This window comes from Coregonus clupeaformis, chromosome 34, assembly GCF_020615455.1.
Source record: "Coregonus clupeaformis isolate EN_2021a chromosome 34, ASM2061545v1, whole genome shotgun sequence".
Lineage (NCBI taxonomy): Eukaryota > Metazoa > Chordata > Actinopteri > Salmoniformes > Salmonidae > Coregonus > Coregonus clupeaformis.
The window spans coordinates 18597532-18624972 of record NC_059225.1 but is presented as its reverse complement, the minus strand read 5'-3'; the positions used below and the strand labels follow the sequence as shown (position 1 = coordinate 18624972).

The following is a 27441-nucleotide window of genomic DNA, read 5'->3' as shown; positions in this document are numbered from 1 at the left end:
CGCGTGGGTGACACTAGAAGAGAGCAGAGCGTGCATTACCGGGCATGCGAAGCGAGAATGCCAGACTGGTTTGGAGGCGCCACACTGTATCCCCAAAGATCCCTATAATTACCGACAAAAACAGATATCCCTATAATTACCGACAAAAACCGTACCGGTTACTTTGATATCGACAATATCAATAATCCTAAATCTGTACAAGACAATTGGATTTCTTCTCTGATTTGTGTCTCTAGCAGGAGAGATGAGAGTTAACTTCCCTACCAGTTGGATATTTCAAGGCTGGGTCACGCATCTGGTTCTCACTCTGTGCGCACAGGTAAGTCATAGGCTACTCAAAAACTCATCGCATACATAAAAAAAAGTGCTGTATATAGATACTAGTTTTATTTAGTTGATGTATAGAGTTTTCTCTAGATCTAGAATAGGCCTTCATCTAGCCATTGTTATTGCTCTGGAGGAGTTGGAAGAAAAAATACATTAAAAGATTACCGTAGTTTATGCTTGAGCATCAAGTGGAAACATTTATGTTTGGGTCGCATCCATGCGCCCCCCGCCCTCTACCGGTACGGTAAACCACAGAAGCCGCGCTAGGCTTGATGCAGCTGGATGCACTCTTGCTGGCCTTAAGGTTGTTTTTACCGGACGTTCCCGTTTCGGCTCCAATATGTTGTGGGGGTGTTGTCTTGTTACAGTGTAAGTCAGGATCATGTGTCTGGGATTTAGGACGTTTTCTCTTCCGTCTTTCTCCCCATCCTACGGGTTTGTGTTGCAACTGTCTGGGGAATAGGCTGCATGTCAGATATTCCATTGAGAAATGCAGGACCTACAGTTGCCTTCAAGTAAATTGGCACCTTTGCACTTACCCCATTCATAGACGGCTACCTACCTTTAGGACCTATTGATGATAGTATCGTCTGGCCTGCGAAGTTTTGTTAAAAGCCCCGACGCTTGTTCTAAACGTACGGTTTTGGAAACAAAAGGAACGTATCTTTCATATCAGCCAGAAATAATTTTCCAAAAACAAAAGCTTAAATTACTACACACCTGTATAGTGTTAAGGTTCCCACATGGCCATATGCCCATGTTGCAGCGCTTGTTTGGTGAAAGAGGGAAGAGAGAGTGGACTACCTGTACTAATTAGCTAGGACTATCTGCGTTTCCAAACACCTGTGAGTAAGTCGGACACGCCACAAAAGTGTTGTCACTGAAAAATACTGTTGGCTGAAATTGTGTTACAACAGTGTACAGTAAGTGTGTATTTAGTATTTGTGGAATTATTTTGATCTGATGTGAAGGTAAAGGGCTTTATGTTTCTAGAACCTTACCACAATTGAGAATCGATTCAAGTTTAGATGGAGAATTTGGCTGTTTTGGCTGCCAGAGTCAATTCGCCTCTAAACAAAACATGTAAGGTTATTGGACAATAAGGAGTAACTTTAGGCTCCTTTAGTGCAGTTGTACACCAAACGTTTTTTGTAAATGTCAGTCTATTTGGCCTCAACTGTATACCATTTTTAAGTCACTGAGTTGTACATGTCCATCTTTTTAATGGCAAAGCTCTTGTTGTTACCAAAACATACATTTCTTGTCATATTTTCTCTTGTACTGACTCTCTTCTAATGAGAGATAATTTGTCAGTCTTTTATGCAATACCAAACACTAGTATTCATTCAGTCATTTATGTTGTGTCTACTGTGCAGGCAAACGATAAGTGTCTACAATATCTAAACGATAAGTGTCTACAGTACTAACTAGACCAGCCCAGGTGTTGCCTCATTCTCACTCCTGTAGGACAAGTCTTAACCTGACAGAGTGACAGACGAAGAAACCAACCAAGTTATGGACTGTGATACACATGGCTTCTATTTTGGGAGAAAATACATTCTTTAAAACGAAAATATATTGTAGAACCTAGATATAGGCCTATATATAGTATAGGCTGTTTTTAACCTTCAGCCTTATGACAGGTTTAAATGAGTTCCCCAGCCAGCCGTTCCGCACACTAAAATCACAATGTTTCCATTCCTTTAACCATTTATATACAATAATTATAACCGTACATGATTTAATGAAAAGCATTAAACATACACATTGTTTCACATTCTTTAATAACAGACTCATAAACACAGTCACGCAATAGGGTACCGCTTGCTTCACAGTTTCCCGGGTGTTTCACAGCTTCCCCCAGGAAAACGTGACTTAATGGAGCCTCGCGCGTACTAAAGAGTAGTGGACGAAGGAGTTCGCTTCTGCTGTAGCGTTCGTGGTAAAATATAACGCGTTGTGGTGGTGCTTCGATGACAGACAGACAGTCTACCACTGCCCACGTCCAGAGGCAAACAATACTTTAGATGGAGATCTGTATATAAAGGGCTGTAAACCATTGTTACATTTGTTAACCATTAGTAAACTGTTTGTAAGTCGTTACATATCATTTATATCACTTGTTAAGTAACATGAATGGACATGATATTATCATGCAATAATTCACAAAGTACCTAGATTTTAGTCTCTAGTCTACAAAGACCCAGGTGTTAAATCCTTAATGTGAGGGAAGTTGTTCTTGGCCAGATGTCAGAGCTTGGGGTGGCAGTTATGCAAATCTGAGAAAGTCTGGAATATATCTCATGTCAGAGGAGATGATGGGGATCAGGGATCACATCTCTCTCTATCTATCTCTCTCTCTCTCTCTCTCTCTCTCTCTCTCTATCTCTGTCATCTGATCAAAACAAATAAAGATAGTATTCTACAGGTGCTACTGGTTGTGAGAACTGTCAGACACTCTTTCTCTAGTCCGCTATCTCGCTCACTCACTCATTCACACATGCACACTCAGTCAGTCACTCATCTCTCTCTTTCTCTCCCGCTCTCTCTTCCCCTCTCTCTCTCTTCCTCTCTATTTCTCTATTTTATTCTCTCGCTACCTCTCTCTCTGAATTCAATTCAATTCAAAGGGCTTTATTGGCATGGGAAACATATGTTTACATTGCCAAATCAGTGAAATAGATAATAAACTAAAGTGAAATAAACAATAAAAAATGAAAAGTAAACATTAAACTCACAACATTTTCAAAGGAATAGAGACATTTCAAATGTCATATTATGGCTATGTACAGTGTTGTAACGATGTGCAAATAGTTGAAGTACAAAAGGGAAAATAAATAAACATAAATATGGTTGCCCTTTTCTTGTGACAACAGGTCACAAATCTTGCTGCTGTGATGGCACACTGTGGTATTTCACCTAATAGATATACGAGTTTATCAAAATTGGATTTGTTTTCGAATTCTTTGTGGGTCTGTGTAATCTGAGGGAAATCTGAGTCTCTAATATGGTCATACATTTGGCAGGAGGTTAGCACCTCGTTTTGTGGGCAGTGTGCACATAGCCTGTCTTTTCTTGCGATCCAGGTCTCTCTATCACGCACTCTCTCTTCCTTTCTCTCTCTCTCTCTCTCTCTCTCTCTCTCTCTCTCTCTCTCTCTCTCTCTCTCTCTCTCTCTCTCTCCCTCTCCCTCTCCCTCTCCCTCTCCCTCTCCCTCTCCCTCTCCCTCTCCCTCTCCCTCTCCCTCTCCCTCTCCCTCTCCCTCTCTCTTTCTATCTCTCTCTCTTCTCTTTAAGCTTTCGATGGTTCACAGCACACACAAAAACAGTTTGGGAACCACTGTTTGTAACAGAACTGACTGTAGTTGCACTCTCAGATCAAGTTAGAATGGATGGAGGTTAGAGGAGCCTATGTTATATCCTGGCCTTTCTCTCTAGCCTGTAATCATTTAGGGTGGATCCAGCCATGCTCTTATATATTTAGTGAATTAAAACATATTGCAGCAACGTCTCATAATTATGGCCTGATGTTCGGAGGCAGTGGAAACAGAAATACGATTCCTAGCATTCTTTTGGTTTCCTGTCCCCTTTCGCCCAAATCTGTCACTGACCAATACTGTCTGTCAAGGTTGGGTGTCAATAGTCTCACCCTGCCTTCTTCCCTCACCTCCTTCCTTCATATCCTTCCCTCGTCTCTGAAACAATGATCCATCACAGTTATACAGTAAGGCAGCGTTTCTAAAACTCGGTCCTCGGGACCCCAAGGTTTTTGCCCTAACACTACACAGCTGTTTGAAATTATCAAAGGTTGATGATTAGCTGATCTGAATCAGCTGTGTAGTGCTAGGGCAAAAACCAAAACATGCACCCCTTGGGGTCCCGAGGACCGAGTTAGGCCTATCTATATATGGCCCATCCAGGAATCAAACCTTCTTCTTCTTCTTCTTCTTCTTCTTCTTCTTCTTCTTCTTCTTCTTCTTCTTCTTCTTCTTCTTCTTCTTCTTCTTCTTCTTCTTCTTCTTCTTCTTCTTCTTCTTCTTCTTCTTCTTCTTCTTCTTCTTCTTCTTCTTCTTCTTCTTCTTCTTCTTCTTCTTCTTCTTCTTCTTCTTCTTCTTCTTCTTCTTATGGGAACTGTGTCCTTCTCCAACAGCTGTATGTTGATGCATGGCAGCATTGCTCTGATCTCAGTCAGCTTGTCTCCTCTAACACATGTTGATCATTATGACTGTGGTCACAACTATGAGTGGCATTCATCATTAAAAGCAAAACAATGACTGATGTGAGACACTGTGGAAGTAATTAAACACTGGTTGGGATCTCTGGCACTACAGACACACAGACTAAAACCATATCAGTGGGGTTTTTCAAAGGGTTGGTCGCAGAAAGCTGATTTGTTCTGAGTTGCAGCTTAAGACGTGGCCACAGACTTTGTTTTTGTTTACTTGGTGGGTCACAAGAAAAACTTGAATGAGAAAAGCTTTAGATGAGTTTCTGTAGTCTTTGACTGGGGTATGGGACAGGCATGGGGGAGAGGGGCACCGACAGCAGAGGGAGGGATGGAGAGGGGCAAGTGTTGTGACAGTAAAGTAAATCTACTGTAAGATGCTTTAGGTTGGGGGTCAGTAATATTAGGCAGAAGCACTCTGTGCCTGTGGTGTTTGTGAAGGTTTATATAAATGGAGTATGAGATGTTTTTGTTAGTTCAATTCCTTCACAAAGAAACTGTTGGTTCGGCATATTTTCTCTCATAACACAATTATTCTGTAATTCAGCACACTGGCTGGCTGGGGGGTGGGGGGGGGGTGGGGCTACATGCATATGTGTGTTTGTGGTGAGGGGTATTATATTAGCTTACCATTGCACCCCTGCCAACAGCAGTGGGTGGGTAGACCACAACACGATCAGTGTTCACAGCAGAGAGATACTCATAGACTCATATTTTAAGTGTCCATTATACAGATGTAGGATCTTAATTTGAGCCAGTTTGCTACAGCAGGAAAATAATCCTGCAGCAACAGGAAATGTGAATTATTATGTGAGTTATAATTAATGGCCATTTATGTAGTGGTTGATACATTTTTCATAAGGAAAAATCAAGTCTGAAATTTCGAAGTGGAAATTACAAACTTCAGAAGCCTTTTTAAACCTCAAATACAGTGCATTCGGAAAGTATTCAGACCCCTTGACATTTTCCACATTTTGTTACATTACAGCCATATTCTAAAATTGATTAAATTGTTTTTTCCCCTCATCAATCTACACACAATACCCCATAACGAAAAAGCAAAAACAGGCTTTTAGAAATTTTAGCAAATGTATAAAAAATAAACAACTGAAATAATACATTTACAGTGGCTTGCGAAAGTATTCACACCCCTTGACATTTTTCCTATTTTGTTGCCTTACAACCTGGAATTGATTTTTTGGGGGTTTGTATCATTTGATTTACAAAACATGCCTACCACTTTGAAGATGCAAAATATATTTTTTTGTGAAACAAACAAGAAATAAGACAAAAAAACACGGACTTTCAACTCCCTCCAAATATTTTCTATGGGGTTGAGATCTGGAGACTGGCTAGGCCACTCCAGGACCTTGAAATGCTTCTTACGAAGCCACTCCTTCGTTGCCCGGGTGGTGTGTTTGGGATCATTGTCATGCTGAAAGACCCAGCCACGTTTCATACATGGCCCCATTCATTCTTTCCTTTACACGGATCAGTCGTCCTGGTCCCTTTGCAGAAAAACAGCCCCAAAGCATGATGTTTCCACCCCCATGCTTCACAGTAGGTATGGTGTTCTTTGGATGCAACTCAGCATTCTTTGTCCTCCAAACACGACGAGTTGAGTTTTTAACAAAAAGTTATATTTTGGTTTCATCTGACCATATGACATTCTCCCAATCCTCTTCTGGATCATCCCAATGCACTCTAGCAAACTTCAGACGGGCCTGGACATGTACTGGCTTAAGAAGGGGGACACGTCTGGCACTGCAGGATTTGAGTCCCTGGCGGCGTAGTGTGTTACTGATGGTAGGCTTTGTTACTTTGGTCCCAGCTCTCTGCAGGTCATTCACTAGGTCCCCCCGTGTGATTCTGGGATTTTTGCTCACTGTTCTTGTGATCATTTTGACCCCACAGGGTGAGATCTTGCGTGGAGCCCCGGATCGAGGGAGATTATCAGTGGTCTTGTATGTCTTCCATTTCCTAATAATTGCTCCCACAGTTGATTTCTTCAAACCAAGCTGCTTACCTATTGCAGATTCAGTCTTCCCAGCCTGGTGCAGGTCTACAATTTTGTTTCTGGTGTCCTTTGACAGCTCTTTGGTCTTGGTCATAGTGGAGTTTGGAGTGTGACTGTTTGAGGTTGTGGACAGGTGTCTTTTATACTGATAACAAGTTCAAACAGGTGCCATTAATACAGGTAACGAGTGGAGGACAGAGGAGTCTCTTAAAGAAGAAGTTACAGGTCTGTGAGAGCCAGAAATCTTGCTTGTTTATAGGTGACCAAATACTTATTTTCCACCATCATTTGCAAATAAATTCATGAAAAATCCTACAATGTGATTTTCTGGATTTTTTTTCCTCAATTTGTCTGTCATAGTTGACGTGTACCTATGATGAAAATTACAGGCCTCTCTCATCTTTTTAAGTGGGAGAACTTGCACAATTGGTGGCTGACTAAATACTTTTTTCCCCCACTGTACCTTCTTCCATATGTTTGGGGAGTCCCCCTCTGTAGCTCAGCTGGTAGAGCACGGCGCTTGTAACGCTAAGGTAGTGGGTTCGATCCCCGGGACCACCCATACACAAAAATTTATGCACGCATGACTGTAAGTCGCTTTGGATAAAAGCGTCTGATAAATGGCATATTATTATTTATTATTATTATTTATGCCTTTTGGCGAACACCAAACGTGTTTGCTTATTTTTTTCTTTAAGCAATGGCTTTTTTCTGGCCACTCTTCCGTAAAGCCCAGCTCTGTGGAGTGTACTGCTTAAAGTGGTCCTATGGACAGATACTCCAATCTCCACTGTGGAGCTTTGCAGCTCCTTCAGGGTTATCTTTGGTCTCTTTGTTGCCTCTCTGATTAATGCCCTCCTTGCCTGGTCCGTGAGTTTTGGTGGGAGGCCCTCTCTTGGCAGGTTTGTTGTGGTACCATATTCTTTCCATTTTTAAATAATGGATTTAATGGTGCCCTCGTGGGATGTTCAAAGTTTCTGATATTTTTTTATAACCCAACCCTGATCTGTACTTCTCCACAACTTTGTTCCTGACCTGTTTGGAGAGCTCCTTGGTCTTAATGGTGCCGCTTGGTTAGTGGTGCCCCTTGCTTAGTGGTGTTGCAGAATCTGGGGCCTTTCAGAACAGGTATATATATACTGAGATCATGTGACAGATCATGTGACACTTAGATTGCACACAGGTGGACTTTATTTAACTAATTATGTGACTTCTGAAGGTAATTGGTTGCATCAGATCTTATTTAGGGGCTTCATAGCAAAGGGGGTGAATACATATGCACGCACCACTTTCCCGATATTTATTTGTTTGAATTTTTTGAAAGAAGTTATTTTTTTCATTTTACTTCACCAATTTGGGCTATTTTGTGTATGTCCATTACATGAAATCCAAATAAAAATCAATTTAAATTACAGGTTGTAATGCAACAAAATAGGAAAAACGCCAAGGGGGATGAATACTTTTGCAAGGCACTGTACATAGGTATTCAGACCCTTTACTCAGTACTTTGTTGAACCACCTTTGGCAGCGATTACATTCTCGAGTCTTCTTGGATATGACGCTACAAGCTTGGCACACATGTATTTGGGGAGTTTCTCCCATTCTTCTCTGCAGATCCTCTCGAGCTCTGTCAGGTTGGATGGGGAGCGTCGCTGCACAGCTATTTTTAGTTCTCTCCAGAGATGTTCGATCGGGTTCAAGTCTGGGCTCTGGCTGGGCCACTCAAGGACATTCAGAGACTTGTCCCGAAGCCACTCTTGCATTTTCTTGGCTGTGTGCTTAGGGTCGTTGTCCTGTTGGAAGGTGAACCTTCACCCCAGTTTGAAGTCATGAGCGCTCTGGAGCAGGTTTTCATCAAGGATCTCTCTGTACTTTGCTCATTCATCTTTCCCTCGATCCTGTCTCCCAGTCATTACCACTGAAAAACATCCCCACAGCATGATGCTGCCACCACCATGCTTCACCATAGGGATGGTGCCAGGTTTCCTCCAGACGTGACGCTTGGCATTCAATCAGAGTTCAATCTTGGTTTCATCAGACAAAATCATCTTGTTTCTCATGGTCTGAGAGTCCTTTAGGTGCCTTTTGGCAAGCTCCAAGCGGGCTGTCATGTGCCTTTTACTAAGGAGTGGCTTCCGTCTAGCCACTCTACCATAAAGGCCTGATTGGTGGAGTGCTGCAGAGATGGTTGTCCTTCTGGAAGGTTCTCCCATCTCCACAGAGAAACTCTGGAGCTCTGTCATAGTGACCATCGAGTTCTTGGTCACCTCCCTGACCTCCACCTCCCCGATTGCTCAGTTTGGCTGGGCGGCCAGCTCTAGGAAGTCTTGGTGGTTCCAAACTTCTTCCATTGAAGAATGATGGAGGCCACTGGGTTCTTGGGGACCTTCAATGCTGCAGACATTTTTTGGTAGCCTTCCCCAGATCTGTGCCTCGGCACAATCCTGTCTCGGAGCTCTACAGACAATTTTTTCGACCTCATGGCTTGGTTTTTGCTCTGACATGCACTGTCAACTGTGGGACCTTATATAGACAGGTGTATGCCTTTCCATATCATATCCAATCAATTGAATTTGCCACAGGTGGACTCCAATCAAGTTGTAGAAACATCTCAAGGATGATCAGTGGATGCACCTGAGCAAAATTTAGAGTCTCATAGCAAAGGATCTGAATACTTATGTAAATAAGGTATTTCTGTTTTTTATTTTTAATAAATTAGCAAAAAAATATACAGTACCAGTCAAAAGTTTGGACACACCTACTCATTCAAGGGTTTTTCTTTATTTTTACTATTTTCTACATTGTAGAATAATAGTGAAGGCATCAACACTATGAAATAACACATATGGAATCGTGTAGTAACCAAAAAAGTGTTAAACAAATCAAAATATATTTTATATTTGAGATTCTTCAAATAGCCACCCTTTGCCTTGATGACAGCTTTGCACACTCTTGGCATTCTCTCAACCAGCTTCTCCTGGAATGCTTTTCCAACGGTCTTGAAGGAGTTTCCACATATTCTGAGCACTTGTTGGCTGCTTTTCCTTCACTCTGCGGTCCGACTCATCCCAAACCATCTCAATTGGGTTGAGGTCGGGGGATTGTGGAGGCCAGGTAATCTGATGCAGCACTCCATCACTCTCCTTCTTGGTAAAATAGCCCTTACACAGCCTGGAAGTGTGTTGGGTCGTTGTCCTGTTGAAAAACAAATGATAGTCCCACTTAGCCCAAACCATGGCGTATCGCTGCAGAATGCTGTGGTAGCCATGCTGGTTAAGACAGTGTCACCAGCAAAGCACCCCCACACCATAACACCTCCTCCTCCATGCTTTACGGTGGGAACTACACATGTGGAGATCATCTGTTCACCCACACCGCGTCTCACAAAGACACAGTGGTTTGAACCAAAAATCGGCAATTTGGACACCAGACCAAAGGACACATTTCCACCGGTCTAATGTCTATTGCTCGTGTTTCGTGGCCCAAGCAGGTCTCTTCTTCTTATTGGTGTCCTTTAGTAGTGGTTTCTTTGCAGCAATTCAACCAAGAAGGCCTGATTCACACAGTCCCCTCTGATCAGTTGGTGTTGAGATGTGTATGTTACTTGAACTCTGTGAAGCAGTTATTTGGGCTGCTTTTTCTGAGGCTGGTAACTCTAATGAACTTATCCTCTGCAGCAGAGGTAACTCTGGGTCTTCCATTCCTCTGGCGGTCCTCATGAGAGCCAGTTTCATCATAGCGCTTGATGGTTTTTGCGACTGCACTTGAAGAAACTTTCAAAGTTCTTGAAATGTTCCTTATTGACTTCATGTCTTAAAGTAATGATGGACTGTCATTTCTCTTTGCTTATTTGAGGTGAGACCATGGCCGTTGAGGAACGGGTAGGGGTTGTAACTTCCCCCTGGGCAGGTGTCTAGGCGCCTTACACTGGGCGCACACCGAGCAGGAGGAAACATAAACCCTCACATCCTTCGCTAAAGTAGTCCACCAGTACTTCCCATTAAGGCAGTGCACTGTCCGACCAATACCCGGATGACCAGAGGAGGGTGACGTGTGAGCCCAGTATATCAAACGATCGCTAACCTCGAACGGCACGTACTTCCGACCCTCTGGACACTGTGGAGGAGTAGGATCGGAACGTAACGCCCGCTCGATTTCCGCATCAACCTCCCACACCACCAGTGCCACCAGACAAGACTCCGGGAGTATGGGAGTGGGCTCAATGGACCTCTCCTCTGTGTCATATAGTCGGGACAGGGCATCTGCCTTAGCGTTTTGGGACCCTGGTCTATAGGTGAGCTTAAATACAAAGCGGGAGAAAAACATAGCCCACCTTGCCTGGCGAGGGTTCAGCCTCCTCGCTGCCTGAATGTACTCCAGGTTACGATGGTCAGTCAGCATGAGAAAAGGGTGTTTAGCCCCCTCAAGCCAATGTCTCCACACCTTCAGGGCTTGAACCACAGCTAGCAGCTCCCTGTCCCCCACGTCATAATTGCGCTCTGCCGGACTGAGCTTCTTAGAATAGAAAGCACAGGGGCGGAGTTTAGGTGGCGTACCCGAGCGCTGAGACAGCACAGCGCCGATCCCAGCCTCGGAAGCGTCCACCTCCACCTGGAATGCCAAAGAGGGATCCGGATGCGCCAGCACCGGAGCCGAGGTAAACAGGTCCTTCAGACGTTTAAACGCCCTGTCCGCCTCAGCCGACCACTGCAGGCGCACCGGACCCCCCTTTAGCAGAGAGATAATGGGAGCTGCTACCTGTCCAAAGCCCCTGATAAACCTCCGGTAGTAATTGGCAAAATCCAAGAAGCGCTGCACCTCCTTTACCGTGGTGGGAGTCTGCCAATTACGCACGGCAGAAACGCGGTCAATCTCCATCTCTACCCCTGACGCGGACAACCGATGTCCCAGGAAGGAGATGGACTCCTGGAAGAACAGACATTTCTCCGCCTTCGCATACAGGTCATGCTCCAACAGTCTACCAAGCACTCGACGCACCAGGGACAAATGCTTGGCTCGTGTAGCGGAGTATATTAGAATGTCATCAATATATACCACTACACCCTGTCCATGCAAATCTCGTCCACAAATGATTGGAAGACTGAAGGAGCATTCATTAAACCGTATGGCATGACGAGGTACTCATAGTGACCCGAGGTGGTACTGAATGCTGTCTTCCACTCATCTCCCTCCCTAATGCGCACCAGGTTATATGCGCTCCTGAGATCCAATTTTGTGAAGAATCGCGCCCCGTGTAATGACTCCGTCATACTAGCAATCAGAGGGAGAGGATAGCTGTATTTGATTGTGATCTGATTGATACCACGGTAATCAATACACGGGCGTAAACCCCCATCCTTCTTCTTCACAAAAAAGAAACTTGAGGACGCAGGGGAAGTGGACGGCCGAAAGTAACCCTGTCTCAGAGGTTCGGTGACGTAGGTCTCCATAGCTGCCGTCTCCTCCTGAGACAGGATACACGTGACTACGTGGAAGCGCAGCGCCTACTTGGAGGTCTATCGCACAATCCCCCTGTCGATGAGGTGGTAATTGAGTTGCCTTCTTTTTACTGAAGGCGAGTGCCAAATCGGCATACTCAGGTGGAATGTGCAAGGTGGGAACTTGGTTCGGGCTTTCCACCGTCGTTGCTCTACGGAAACGCCTACACACCGCCCAGTACACTGATCAGACCATCCCTTGAGAGCTCTCTGTTGCCATGAAATGTTGGGGTCATGAGATGTTAACCAGGGAAGCCCCAAAACCACGGGAAACGCAGGAGAATCAATCAAATACAAACGTAATATCTCCTCATGGCCCTCCTGCGTTTTCATCCGGAGAGGCGCCGTGACCTCCCTAATCAATCCTGACCCCAAAGGGCGGCTATCTAGGGCATGGATATCGATACAATTCCCAGCTGCGCCTGAATCTACTAGCGCCTTATGCTGGGAGTGAGGAGAAACCTCGGGAAACACCACTTTAATACACATATGAGCAACAGAGAGCTCTGGGTGAGTTGGGTGTCTACTCACCTGGAATGACTCATCAGTGCGTCGCCCACTGCCTCGATTCCTAGGAGACCCTCCCCAGCACCGACCAGCAGTGTGTCCTCTGCGGCCACAGTTGGTGCAGGGGACGGCTTCCCTCCTGGTCTCCCTCTTGGTCTCCCTAGCACCAGCACCCCCGAGCTCCATAGGGGTCGGCTCGGAAGTGCTGGGGGATGGAATGGACGGCCCCGAATCCGGACGTCCGCGGGTAGCCAACAGGGTATCCAGGCGAATAGACATGTCCACCAGTTGATCAAAGCTGAAGTTGGTGTCCCTGCAGGCCAATTCCCTGCACGTCCTCCCTCAGGCTACATCTATAGTGGTCGATGAGGGCTCTCTCATTCCATCCCGCGTTGACAGCCAGCGTCCGGAAGTCCAGCGCGAACTCCTGCGCGCTCCTCCTCCCCTGTCTAAGGTGGAATAGACGCTCACCCGCCGCTTTACCCTCTGGTGGATGATCGAATACTGCCCGGAAGCGGCGTGGAACTCCGCATAGTTGACCGTAGCGGCGTCTATCCCACCCCACTTGGCGTTGGCCCACTCCAGTGCCTTGCCGGACAGACAGGAGATGAGGGCGGACACTGGTGAATGGTTGCTAGGTAGAGTTCAACCTGGAGTAGGAAACCCTGGCACCCGGCCGCTGTGCCATCATAAGCCCTCGGGAGCGAGAGCCGAATCCCACTGGACCCCGGAGGTGAAACGATGGGCATCGCCGATGGTGGTGGTATCGTTGGAAGGGGTATAGGTAGACCCCCTCTTTCCCATCGCTCAATGGTGTTCACCACCCATTCCATGGCGGTGCCGAGAGCCTGGATCATGGCCACTTGGTGTTCGACGCGTGCCTCCATAGATCCAGCTGGCACCGCCGCTCCTGCTGACTCCATGAGTGGTGTGTGATTCTGTCAAAGTGCGACGTGAATGCAGTAGGCGAAGTCAAACGCAGGACACCGAGCTACTGGAAACGTACTTTTACTAACAAAGTAACCAGAGTACAAAACAACCTCCAAACAGGGAGGAGAATACCCGCACAATAGCAACTGCCGAAAATGACGAAAACAATCACACACAACACACAATGAACGACAGAGGGTTATATAGGGAATACAATACAACATAATAGGAAACAGGTGTACACAATCAAGACAAAACAAGTCAAACACAGAAACATAGATCGGTGGCAGCTAGTACTCCGGGGACGACGAACGCCGAAGCCTGCCCGAGCAAGGAGGGGGAGCAGCCTCGGCTGATTCCGTGACAATGTGGAAAAAGGGAAGGGGTCTGAATACTTTTCGAATGCACTATACACTACAAGTAACACATTTAACAGGGAAGTTGTAAAAGGAAAGTTCTCCTGCAACAGAGTGATCAAATTAAGATCCTGCATCTGTACACCAAGCTTTAACGAGCCACTGAGGGGACCACCCTCCCTCCACAGCCTAGTATCCACTCTGTTGACTACTAAGGTGCCTGTATGCACTGCTGAGGTGGGCACTATTTGTATTTTATGGTTTTGTTTAAAAGGGCTTGATCGTTAGAACAGTTTGGAATCAAATCATTAGAAGAAAGTTTTATTCAAGCAATGTTTTATTCCAAAAGGAGTTCTGTTGACAGTGAGAATGTTTGCAGTGGTAACAGACATAAGCCATGGAATGACTTCAGGGGATGAGGGATTGGGGGTTTTCTGTTTCTTTCTTTCTTTTTTTTCAGACGACAGGAAAGAGTTGGGCAATCCTCCTCTCTTTCTCTCCTATAACCACTGTTTAGTCTTACAGATAGACGTATGTCTCATGTCTACAAATTAATGAAGGAATGAATGACCCTTACAAAATACACACATGATAAATGAGCATTTTCACATGTGGAATAGCTGTTTTTACATGTTGAGCTGAAATTTTCACATGTGAAAAGAGACACGTGAAGTCAGTTGTTCACATGTAAAACCATATGTTCACATGTATTAAAGTCCATTTAAAGTACACGTTTTCTCCTCACATGTCAATTGCACATTCACGTGTCATTTTTCATGTTGTAACGATGACACTGGGAGTCGAGAAGCAGGTGGCGCGTGGCTCCAGCCGCAGGACGACGCCTGCCAGGGGGATGGCCCTGAGGGTGAGGAGCGGGCCGGTCAAGGCGGCGAAGGTGGAAATCACGGATGATGTTGGGATCCAGAATGTCCTCCACCGGAACCCAACACCGTTCCTCTGGACCGTACCCCTCCCAGACCACCAGGTACTGGAGCCGACCCCCACGACGTCGGGAGTCCAGTAGGGATCTGATGGCATAGACGGGACCTCCCTCGACATCCAAGGCGGGCGGAGGGGTGTCGTGGGGGACAGCCTCATCCAGGGGACCAGGAACCACCGGCCTGAGAAGGCAGACTTGAAAGGAAGGTGAGATACGGTAGTCACTGGGGAGCTGTAATCTATACGTCACCTCGTTGACCCCCCGGAGAACCTTGAACGGCCCCACAAACCGGGGGCTCAGCTTCTTGCAGGGCAGGCGGAGTGGGAGGTTCCTGGTAGAGAGCCAGACACGATCACCAGGATGGAACACGGGAGTCTCAATGCGGTGGCGGTCCTTCTGACGTTGGACGGCGTGCTGGAGTCTCACGTGGGCATCGCTCCACACTTCGTCTGTGCGCCTGAACCACTCATCCACCGCAGGAGCTTCGGTCTGGCCTGGGGTCCATGGAGCCAGGGCCGGCTCATAACCCAGAACACACTGGAAGGAATTCAGTGTGTTCTGGGCGTACTCCGCCCATGGAAGGAATCGGGCCCACTCCCCCTGCTGGATCTGGCAGTGTGGTGCTAGGACAACAACCTCTCTCTCAACGTAAGCAAGACAAAGGAGCTGATCGTGTGGATGGGAAAGCAGGTCATCCGGTATTCGGGTGCCCAGTCCGTGATTTTCATCCTCAACCATGAGATGGTGGGGTTATGGCGTTGGAGCCATGGGAGGCCGAGGATGATCTTGTGAGCTGGTGCACTAGTAATGAAGAAGGGAATGTTCTCCTGATGGATGGACTCCACGGTGAGGGTGAGTGGTGTGGTGATGTGTGTGATTGTCCCGGATCCTAGTGGCCGATTATCAAGGGCTTGAACCAGAAACGGAGAGGAGAGCAAGTATGAGGTGATGTTAGGAGAGGAGGCAAGGGTCTGGTCAATAAAGTTCCCTGTGGCACCGGAATCCACTAGCGCTGTAGAAACAGTACATGAGGGACAGTCTGCTAGTGTGATCGACACTAAAAAGGGTTTGGCAGAAAGTGATGAAGAGGGGATACTCACACCTGCCCCAGGGGGTGGAAGATCACGTGACCATCCCTCTGCTCTCGTGGATCCCGAGTTGAGACGTACCGGACAGTACTGGAGCTGGTGCCCTCCTTGACCACAATAGAGACAGAGCTCCAGCTGTCTCCGTCTGCGTCCCTCCGCCGCGGGTAGGTGTGTGACCCCTACCTCCATGGGTTCAGGCTCTGAAACAGAGTGTTCACTGAGGGAGGGAGAGAAGCGATGAGGGTACCGATGCTCCCCAAGTAGGTTACCCAGACGGATGGCCATCGCGATGAGTGCGTCCAAGCAGAGGTTGTCGTCTCAACATGCCAGTTCCGTCTGGACCTCCTCGCACAGTCCTCTTCTGAATAGCATACGGAGCGCCGGCTCATTCCATCCGCTGGATGCTGCTACTGTCCGGAAGGGGAGGGCGTACTCGGCAGCGGTCTGGCCATCCTGCCGTTGTTGGAGTAGTCGCTCACCCCCCCCCTCTCTGCCCTCCGGTGGATGATCGAAGATACCTCTGAACAGAGCCATGAACCCCTCATATGAATCCAGACCCTCCTCTCCTCTCTCCCAGACGGCCGTGGCCCATTCCAACACCCGCCCAGTCAGTAGAGAAATAACGTGGCAACCCTGGACCTCTCGGTGGTGCGGGCTCCCATCTGGTGCGCAAAATAGAGGGAGCACTGTAGTAGGAAGCCACGGCATTTAGATGGGGTTCCGTCATATTTATCCGGGAGGGACAAATGGGCATCGCTGACCTGGGCGGGCTGCTGAATGGACTGGTGTGCATTGCTCGCTGGGTCGACTGGTGGCATAGTATCCTCCGCTTGTTGAAGGCATAGCCGTCCCCAGTTGCGCCAGCTGGTCGTGGTGTTGACGAAGTAGGTATGCCTGTTTGTCGACCGTCTGGGAGATGTCCTGATGGAACGATACCAAACAGGAGTAGCGTCTGGACATGAAACACATAATCAATACTGCCTGGGGAATGAACCTAAGGGAGTGACAGATATAAGGGAAGTAATCAGTGAAGTGATGGAGTCCAGGTGAATCTCATGATGAGGCACAGGTTTGTGTAATGATGGTTGTCAGAGCCAGTGATTAGTAAACGGGCAACGTCGAGTGCCAGAGAGGGGGAGCAGGAGTAAACGTGACACGTCCCAAAGCCACCTTTTTTAACATACTTTTTTTCATGTGTTTTCTTTTTGTAAGGTGATTAAACGAATGAATGACATTTTTCTTACATTTACTGTCAACTGCCAATAGTTGTTTTAGGCCTTGACACAACCAGATTGGCCATAGTAGTCTGTGTTTTGTCTTCCAGAGAGCCCTCTCCAGACCCACCTGTACCCAGCAGCAGTACCTCAAAGACAAGAGATGCTGCAGCAAGTGTGAACCAGGTAAACTAAACCAGAGAAATACATGAATGGCCATTACCACCATTGCCAACCAATATGACCACTCTACAGTACCAGTTGTCTGGGCTTTAGCAGTGAGCTTTAGCATGGAAGAAAGAAACTGCCATGTTTGATTTTTCCTGAAAGGATGTCAAAGAGGAACTGACTTGCTGCAATACATACACGTGCACACGCACACACCCTACACATGCTCTAATCCCCAAATAACTGTCCATCTCTAAGCGTGACGGAAATGTATCTATTTTAGCCTCTTCCTCTTTCCTTTCTCTTACCTCAGTAGATCACTGCAACCTTGGTATATTAACCTGTGGCTAGTCTAACCCTCTCTTCCCCACTCCCCAGGGTCCTATGTGTTTGCAGAGTGTGCTGGGTACTCTGACACCAAGTGCCGTCAGTGTGGTAGTGATGAGTACCAGCCTGACTGGACCAACGAGACCAAGTGTCTGCCACAGAAGTTCTGTGACACAGGTCAGTAGGTGACTGAGGGAGTGGAGTCTAGTCTAGTTGGATGGACTTTAAGTCTATTGTTGAAGCTTTGTTTTCTATACATTTTAGCAAAGGCTTTTAGAGATGTTGATGTCTGTGGTGTTTGCTTTGGTTAACCACTAACCCCTGACCCCTGACCTGTGTGTGAACCCCAGGTAAGGGTTTTAACCGTGAGAGGCCCAGTAACCCCCAGGCTGCGGTACCCTGTCAGTGTCAACCTGGTCTAGAGTGTTCTCCTATCAACTGTGAGTTCTGTGAAAAGATTCCTACCTGTGGACCAGGATATGGACTGGAGACTGACACTGGTGAGAGGGACATACAAACGCAGACATGCACATGCACACACTCGCACACACACACACACACACATGCTGGCATACATATACACACACACATGAAGGCACAAACACACACACACACTTATGTGTTGCACGTCTGTGTTGCCACTGTTGTCAGCTGTCCAGTTTTTAACTATTCTCTGTCGTGTGTGTTTTAAACTCAGAGGGCAGGAGAACTTGTGTTGCGTGCAAGAGAGGATATTTCTCTCCCAACACCTCTATAGAACCATGCAGACTGTGGACCAAGTGAGTTAACACACACACATATACCGTGTCCCTTCATACACTGTCCCATTCAGTAAGGCAGGAACAGGGTTCTGCAGGCGCCCAAAGCTCCACCACACCGGTGTTCTGACTAATGCTGCACCACTTCCACTGGAACACAGAGCAGCTTCTACCACTGCCAGGCTCTGTGGTCAACCAAGAGAACAGAGAGAGAGAGCAGAGAGAGAGAGATAGAGGGAAAGAGAGAAGGATAGATGGAAAGAGAGAAGGATAGAGGGAAAGAGAGAAGGATAGAGGGAAAGAGAGAAGGATAGAGAGAAGAGGGAGAATGCCTGAATTGCTATAAAACAGAAATAATTACCATGTGTCCTTGGGTGTTTTCTCCTTCCAGTTGTAAAGGCCTGGGGAAGAGTGACAAAAAGACTGGGAGTGACCAGACTGACGCTGTCTGTGGACCCCATCTCTCTGGTTCCTCTACCTCCTGGGTCCTAGTGTGTGTTCTGTCAGCCATCACTGTCCTCTGTCTCCTCATCCTCCTGCTCTTCTGCTACAAGGACAAACTCAAACTACTCTCAGGTACCTGAGTGGGAGATTACATTTGTCCGCCTTGTCTCATAGACTAGACGTAACATAGTAGAACTTAAATCCTGGACACTCGCGGTCGGGGTGGATGGGTGGGTATATAATGTGAACATCTAGCAACCCAAAGGTTTTGTGTTCGAATCTCATCATGGGCAATTTTAGCTAATTAGCAACTTTGCAACTACTTAGCATGTTAGCTAACCTTAACCCTTTAACCTAACTCCTAATCCTAACCTTAACCCTAACCTTAACCCCTAACCCCTAGCCTAGCTAACATTAGCCACCTAGCTAACATTAGCCACAACAAATTGGAATTCGTAACATATCATACGAAATGGATGCTGGACATCCACAAATGAATTACATACCATACGAAACATAACATATTATACTAAATGGAGGGAGACAGATTTACGTTTACTATGTTATGTCTACCCAGGTTGAATTTGTTGCAGAGGACAATAGTCTTGAGGGAATCATTTTTTATAGCAATATGCCTTGGCATAAAATGTATCTGAAATTAATGACTGTCATCCTCTTATGTCTTACAGTGAATTTGCGATTATGTGTCCAGAATCTGAAAAGGACCAGGATACAGCAGGTAGGGTAGACTCTTTTTTAGTGGCAGAGATGACATGCATAAACAGTAGACTAAATAAAACATTGAGTGGCTCTCAGACTAACCTATCTGTCTGTCTTTCTCTCCAGGAGACTCTGGCCCCTCTCTACCACAGTGGGGGTGAAGGAGGCGGGGTAGGGGGTCAGAACTGCACCCTGTGTGAGAAAACCTGTCTGATTGGCCTGGCACACACCCCCTCTGAAACACTACACACCTGTCCTACAGCCATACCTGGTGACCGGGTCAAACTACCACCCATTAAAGAGATGAAGGAGGAGAGGAGGGAGGAGGAGGATGAGGGGATGGGAAGTGAGGGGTCAGGGGAGGCGGAGGAGGTTTCCGAGGAGGGTGTGTGTGAGGAGGGTGTATCAGAGGGTGTGTGTGTGTCTCCAATGTGGGCTGGCTCCTGTGTGTGTGTGTTGTCTGTGAGGGAACCTTTAGAGGTAGGAGAGAATGAAGACTGTAGTCAGGCCGTCAACCCTGGAACCCTCGGGACCTGCTCCTGTGGAGGAGAGGGGGAGAGCAGGGATGGAAAGAAGGATGAAAGGAAAGATGGAGGGAGGGAGAGGGCCAATGTGGTTGAGGGCTTGCAAGGGAAGAGCTCTGAGAGGAGCTGTAATATCTCCCCCTACTCCCTCTCTCCCATCTCCTCTCCCCTTTCCCCCGCCATGCCGTCATGTGACCTCTACCTGCCGCTGACCCCAGCCAGGTCAGAGGTAAAAGGTCAGCTGATTGACAGCTCACAGGGGAAAGGGGATGGGCTATACAGACTGAACTCTAGCATAAGCTCCACCCCCACCCCCACCCCCACCCCCACCACAGACACCACATCCACTTCAACCTCCACAACCTCTCCTGAACCCTCTGTAACCTCTGTAACTGTGGGAGACTGGCAGTTCAAGCTGAGCTCTGAGGCCTCCAGCAGTGAGCCAGACCAGGGACTTTCCTGGAGGGACAGTGGAGGAAACAAGCTCTTATCTGGGGGCGCGGAGCTGGAGTGTGCCCCTGATAGCCTCCAGAGCCAACTCGCGGAACCAGCACTCACCTCAGGTAGATACTGCACAGCAGAGCCACACTTTTACAAGAAAAAGGCTAAATACAGTATTCATACCCCTTGACTTAGTCCACATTTTATTGTGTTACAGCCTGAATTCAAAATTGATTAAATTGTTGTTGTTTTTTCTCACCCATCTACACACAATACCCCATAATGACAAAGTAAAACATGTTTTTAGAAATGTTTGCTAATTTATTGAAAATGAAATACAGAAATATCTCATTTACATAATTATTCACACCCCTGAGTCAATCATTTGTAGAAGCACCTTTGGTGGAGATTACAGCTGTGAGGCTTTTTGGGTAAGTCTCTTAAGAGCTTTGCACACCTGGATTGTACAATATTTGCTCATTATTCTTTTTTAAATTCTTCAAGCTATGTCAAATTGATTGTTGATCATTGATAGACAGACATTTTCAAGTCTTGCCATAGATTTTGAAGCTGATTTAAGTCAAAACTGTGACTATGTTGTCTTGGTAAGCAACTCCAGTGTAGATTTGGCCTTGTGTTTTAGGTTATTGTCCTGCTGAAAGGTGAATTTGTCTCCCAGTGTCTGTTGGAAAGCAGACTGAACCAGGTTTTTCTCTAGGATTTTGCCTGTGCTTATAGCTGTATTCTGTTTATTTTTATCCTAAGAATCTCCCTAGTCCTTGCTGATTACAAGCATACCCATAACATGATGCAGCCACCACCATGCTTGAAAATATGAAGAGTGGTACTCAGTGATGTGTTGTGTTGGATTTGCCCCAAACATAGCGCTTTGTATTCAGGACCAAAAGTTCATTTCTTTGCCAAATATTTTGCAGTATTACTTAAGTGCCTTGTTACTTTTATTTTTATTTATTTTTGTTACAAACAGGATGCATGTTTTTGAATATTTTTATTCTGTACAGGCTTCCTTCTTTTCACTCTGTCATTTAGGTTAGTATTGTGGAGTAACTACAATGTTGTTGATCCAACCTCAGTTTTCTCATATCACCACCATTAAACTCCCTGAGCAGTTTCCTTCCTCTCTGGCAACTGAGTTTGGAAGGACGCCTGTATCTTTGTAGTGACTGTGTGTATTGATAAACCATCCAAAGCCTAATTAATAACTTCACCATGCTCAAAGGGATATCAGCGGCTGCTTTTTTAATTTTTACACATCTACCAATCGGTGCCCTTCTTTGCGAGGCATTGAAAAACCTCCCTGGTCTTTGTGGTTGAATCTGTGCTTGAAATTCACTACTCTATTAAGGGACTTTACAGATAATTGCATGTGGGGTACAGAGAGGGGGTAGTCATTCTAAAATCATGTTAACCACTATTATTGAACATGGAATGAGTCCATGCAACTTATTATGCGATTTGTTATGCAAATATTTACTCCTGAACTTATTTAGGCTTGCCATAACAAAGGGGTTGAATACTTATTGACTCAAGTCATTTCAGCTTTTCATTTTTTATTAATTTCAAAAATGTTCTACAAACAAAATTCCCACTTTGACATTTTGGGGTACTGTGTGTAGATCAGTGACACAAAATCTCAATTTAGTCCATTTTAAATTCAGGCTGTAACACAACAAAATGTGGAAAAAGTAAAGGGGTGGGAATACTTTCTGAAGGCACTGTACACATACATTCCAACCATTGTTAAAGAGGAAAGATAAATACATCCACTGGTGTTTCTCCTGGGTTATTGCATCTGGGTTATTGTACACTGTTTTGTCTAGGACTGTAACTGTGAAAAGACGTTTCTGAAATCTCAATGTTGCTCCTCCAAAATAATTATATTGGTTTCCTCCTAATATCCTACACTGTTGGCTTGTTTTAAAGACCACACACAGTAAGAATGGGAATCTGTGTGATGAGCCAGTGATTACACCAGAACCACGCTGTAACATTGTGTGTGTGTGTGTTTAACTCTCTGAGTGTTAGCTCTGCCCACCACAACACTCCTGTTTACCCAGTTACAGAGTTCCACAGGGTTTTGGAAAGTGACCACAGGTCTAATTGAAACAAGATGTGGTCTGAATACACATCCCTTGAGTAATACCCAGACTCACACACTTTCAGACTCTCGTTGATCACTGTATACTTTAATTATGCCCCAAAGCAGCAGTAAGTAAATAAACATCATTTCTCATAATGCAGTAATAACATGTCATTAACTGGACTTCCCGCTCAGAGAGGTTAATTATGGCAAAACCTCCCAAACATTTTCACTCAGAGCCCCCCTTCCAGCATTGGGGAACATCCCACTCCCCCCTGCGTGCGCACGCACACACAACATGTCTATTTCTATAGAAACAAGCACTGTTCATGACACAAACTGTTCACACCCCTCTTGTTGGTGGAAATGTTGCAGGTTTAAAGCTTATTTCCTGCAATTCTACACATTTTGTCATGGGGTGCAAATAACATTTAGCTGTTTTAAATCACATTTTCTTGCAATTCTATATATTTTGCCATGTCTAATGTGTATTCGTGATATTTGAGTGACAAAAAAATTACAACAATATCTATGGGCTAAAAAATCTAATTAGAAAAACGTTAGTTGACGTAGGCTAGTTGATCTGGACATACAGTGGGGAGAACAAGTATTTGATACACTGCCGATTTTGCAGGTTTTCCTACTTACAAAGCATGTAGAGGTCTGTAATTTTTATCATAGGTACACTTCAACTGTGAGAGACGGAATCTAGAACAAAAATCCAGAAAATCACATTGTATGATTTTTAAGTAATTAATTTGCATTTTATTGCATGACATAAGTATTTGATCACCTACCAACCAGTAAGAATTCCTGCTCTCACAGACCTGTTAGTTTTTCTTTAAGAAGCCCTCCTGTTCTCCACTCATTACCTGTATTAACTGCACCTGTTTGAACTCGTTACCTGTATAAAAGACACCTGTCCACACACTCTCAAACAGACTCCAACCTCTCCACAATGGCCAAGACCAGAGAGCTGTGTAAGGACATCAGGGATAAAATTGTAGACCTGCACAAGGCTGGGGTGGGCTACAGGACAATAGGCAAGCAGCTTGGTGAGAAGGCAACAACTGTTGGCGCAATTATTAGAAAATGGAAGAAGTTCAAGATGACGGTCAATCACCCTCGGTCTGGGGCTCCATGCAAGATCTCACCTCGTGGGGCATCAATGATCATGAGGAAGGTGAGGTATCAGCCCAGAACTACACGGCAGGACCTGGTCAATGACCTGAAGAGAGCTGGGACCACAGTCTCAAAGAAAACCATTAGTAACACACTACGCCGTCATGGATTAAAATCCTGCAGCGCACGCAAGGTCCCCCTGCTCAAGCCAGTGCATGTCCAGGCCCGTCTGAAGTTTGCCAATGGCCATCTGGATGATCCAGAGGAGGAATGGGAGAAGGTCATGTGGTCTGATGAGACAAAAATATAGCTTTTTGGTCTAAATTCCACTCGCCGTGTTTGGAGGAAGAAGAAGGATGAGTACAACCCCAAGAACACCATCCCAACCGTGAAGCATGGAGGTGGAAACATCATTCTTTGGGGATGCTTTTCTGCAAAGGGGACAGGACGACTGCATCGTATTGAGGGGAGGATGGATGGGGCCATGTATCGCGAGATCTTGGCCAACAACCTCCTTCCCTCAGTAAGAGCATTGAAGATGGGTCGTGGCTGGGTCTTCCAGCATGACAACGACCCAAAACACAGAGCCAGGGCAACTAAGCCGTAAGAAGCATCTCAAGGTCCTGGAGTGGCATAGCCAGTCTCCAGACCTGAACCCAATAGAAAATCTTTGGAGGGAGCTGAAAGTCCGTATTGCCCAGCGACAGCCCCGAAACCTGAAGGATCTGGAGAAGGTCTGTATGGAGGAGTGGGCCAAAATCCCTGCTGCAGTGTGTGCAAACCTGGTCAAGACCTACAGGAAACGTATGATCTCTGTAATTGCAAACAAAGGTTTCTGTACCAAATATTAAGTTCTGCTTTTCTGATGTATCAAATACTTATATCATGCAATAAAATGCAAATTAATTACTTAAAAATCATACAATGTGATTTTCTGGATTTTTGTTTTAGATTCCGTCTCTCACAGTTGAAGTGTACCTATGATAAAAATGACAGACCTCTACATGCTTTGTAAGTAGGAAAACCTGCAAAATCGGCAGTGTATCAAATACTTGTTCTCCCCACTGTATTTGAGAAGTTATAAATACTGTAGTTTTCTAAGGTATGCAATGACTAACATGACAAGAGGAACTGATGATGCATTACCCAATTTCAAAATTGCACCTTGTGCATTTTACTATTACAACTTTCAAGAGTAAGTTTAAAGCCGGACTAAGTTCCTTTAAAAGTTTTTTTTTTACGTTGTTTTTTGCCGACCCATTGGTGGCGCGCCCCACAGTTTGGGAACAACTGAATTATGGGATCACACCTCGGAGAGAAGATGGGCTGCATCTCAATAGTCTATAGAGGTTTCCTCTCCTTGTCTCTCCTGGACATAGACCTGCACGATAGGTGAACATTGTATAGCGAGCGAAGCAAAGACAGTTCTTCCACATAACTACATCAGCTCCATAAGGAGATGAGAAGCGGAAGCCACTTTAGACTAGAATGAGATGCAGAGCAAGTTTCACAATCAGTTTATGTCTGTTCCATTCTTTCCCTATCATAGTTGATGTTATCTGCCCTCCTAGGGTAGTTAAACTGTAGACAGTCTGCTGTAAACAGAGACACAAGGGGTTGTTTGTTTTCGTGATGGTGGTGAAGTGACATTTTTACACCAGGCTGGCCAGACTGGTATTCCAGTTCCAGTAAATGATTTCAGATGGGATTCCAGACACTGACACATAATATGTTATGATGTGTGTGCATGCATGTGTGTAAATGAGGAGAGAGAGAGAGAGAGAGAGAGAGAGATGTAGTTTTCCAGTTGTGTTTATAAATACCGTCAGCGGTGTGAACTATGAACATGGAAATAAGGGACTAGATGGCAGTTTGTTCCTCTTCATTTGAATGCAAATGCCAGAGTTGTTCCGATGGCTCAGTTGGTTGGAGCATGGTGCTTCTCACAAGTTGTGGGTTTGATACTACATTAGCTGTAATTTGCTTACGATACAAGCGTCTATAACAGTAATTCTATTTCAGCAGTGAAACGGACATGTCGTCTGTAATAATGTTATGACAAACTATACTTCTCTACGTCTAAGTGGCGGCTTGAATAAAGTTTGACATTTTCACATACAATGAAAACTGCTGGTCACACTGAAACCCTGATGTTAAATGATATGGTGATGATGTCCTTGACCAGGACTATGGTCAAAGGAACCGCAGCCGACCACGGTCTTTCTATGGTCACTGTGCACAGTCATCATCACTCCTACTCGCTATTAGTCATCTGAGGTCGCCCCTAACATAAACCGTTTTTTATATCACAACTTAGAGGACGCTGTGTGTTTGTGTGTGTTACTGCATAATTACACAACCATATCATGCATTGGCCTCTGTACATATTTCAAAAGAGGTTTGGCTCTCTGCGTTGGTTACGTCCCTTAACCTCTGGTAGTGAAATCAAACCTGATACCAGCTTGGGAAAGAGGCCACAATGCCTAGACTCTTAACTAGGCTAACTGGCTAAACTGACCCCTTAATTCTCTCTCTCTCTCTCTCTCTCTCTCTCTCTCTCTCTCTCTCTCTCTCTCTCTCTCTCTCTCTCTCTCTCTCTCTCTCTCTCTCTCTCTACGCCAGGTCAGGTGACGGGGAACAACAACACCACCTTCATCTCCAGCGGTCAGGTTATGAACTTCAGCGCTGATGTCATCGTCGTCTACGTCAGCCAGACATCGCTAGGCAACGAGGAAGAAGGGCCAGATGATGCGTTCGGAATCCCCGTCCAGGAACAGACCAATGAGAGAGCTCCATTGTTCCAAAGTTCTGTGTCCTCCAAAAGTGTTGGTCATTCACCACCACTGTCTCCAGGGAACTCCATTACCCATAACTCCCCACAGCAGGATGACAACCTGCCAGTTCAGGAAGTGACTGATGAGTGGCCCAGTGACTGATGAAGTGAGACAAGAAAATGGTGGATAGTGTACCATAAAGCCATGAGAGTAGTGACGTGACACACTTGTTGCCACTCCAAAACCTATCGCTACGACCTACTCCAAACAATAGTCCATAATCTTCCTGGGTAGGTGCTAGGAATTGGAACTGGGCCATAGACTTAGAACTGGAACCTGGAGGACTGTGATCCTCATCTGGACCTTATGGCTGTCTCAATAGTCTCATGTAGCTTCCTTTCCTTCATTGTCTCCTTTCTTTCATTCTCACTGATCTAAAAGAGCTGGACAACTGAAATCAGGTCCATAAGTTTGACTCTCTTCTTGTTGTTATCCTTGGTGTTGATTTGTTCTCAGAGCACCACGAGTGCGTTTAGTTTTTAAGAAAAATGCTATGCATTTGTTGAGTTATATACTATACATGTAAATGTGTTGTTTGTTTTCTAAAATGTTTTTGATGCTGTCTGATGTTGGACTAATGAAGAAATCTTTGGAATGAAAAGCCTTATTGTCGTACTACAAAAACCATGGAAGTGGATCGGTGATCCACACTCGTGTGATGAGTAACCTTGTCTAAAAATACTTGTGTTAGCTTTAGCTCAGAGGGCTAACACAGTCGTGTGGACAGCAGGAGACCCGGGATTCATCCACCTTAATCAGTTGTGTTGACCCAAAGAGAATACTTTGACCCAAAGTAACTTAATCTGTGACTTAAAACTACCCTATGCAGAAATCACTCTGCCATATCCTGGTTGCTAAAATTGGAATAGTTCACCTAATTTCAGTTGATGTGACAAAACAA

The 27441-nt window shown here is 45.6% G+C and overlaps 1 protein-coding gene across 1 annotated transcript; it reads left to right on the top strand.

Moving 5' to 3' along the window:
- On the top strand, positions 1-27438 carry tnfrsf11a (tumor necrosis factor receptor superfamily, member 11a, NFKB activator). Its single transcript, XM_041861260.2, has 9 exons — positions 1-319; positions 17212-17287; positions 17648-17773; positions 17947-18096; positions 18294-18375; positions 18746-18930; positions 19488-19537; positions 19645-20605; positions 26329-27438. The coding sequence occupies exons 1-9, from the start codon at positions 245-247 to the stop codon at positions 26640-26642; spliced, it is 2019 nt and encodes a 672-aa protein (XP_041717194.1). The 5' UTR covers positions 1-244; the 3' UTR covers positions 26643-27438.
- The last annotated feature ends 3 nt before the right edge of the window (positions 27439-27441 follow it).

What these genes read in the sequence shown, in the direction of transcription:
- tnfrsf11a (XM_041861260.2), top strand. Translation starts at nt 245, where the DNA reads ATGAGAGTTAACTTCCCTACCAGTTGGATATTTCAAGGCTGGGTCACG. An exon ending in ACAGAAGTTCTGTGACACAG is followed by an intron (nt 17,774 to 17,946) that starts GTCAGTAGGTGA and finishes TGTGAACCCCAG; the next exon opens with GTAAGGGTTTTAACCGTGAG. An exon ending in CCATGCAGACTGTGGACCAA is followed by an intron (nt 18,376 to 18,745) that starts GTGAGTTAACAC and finishes TTCTCCTTCCAG; the next exon opens with TTGTAAAGGCCTGGGGAAGA.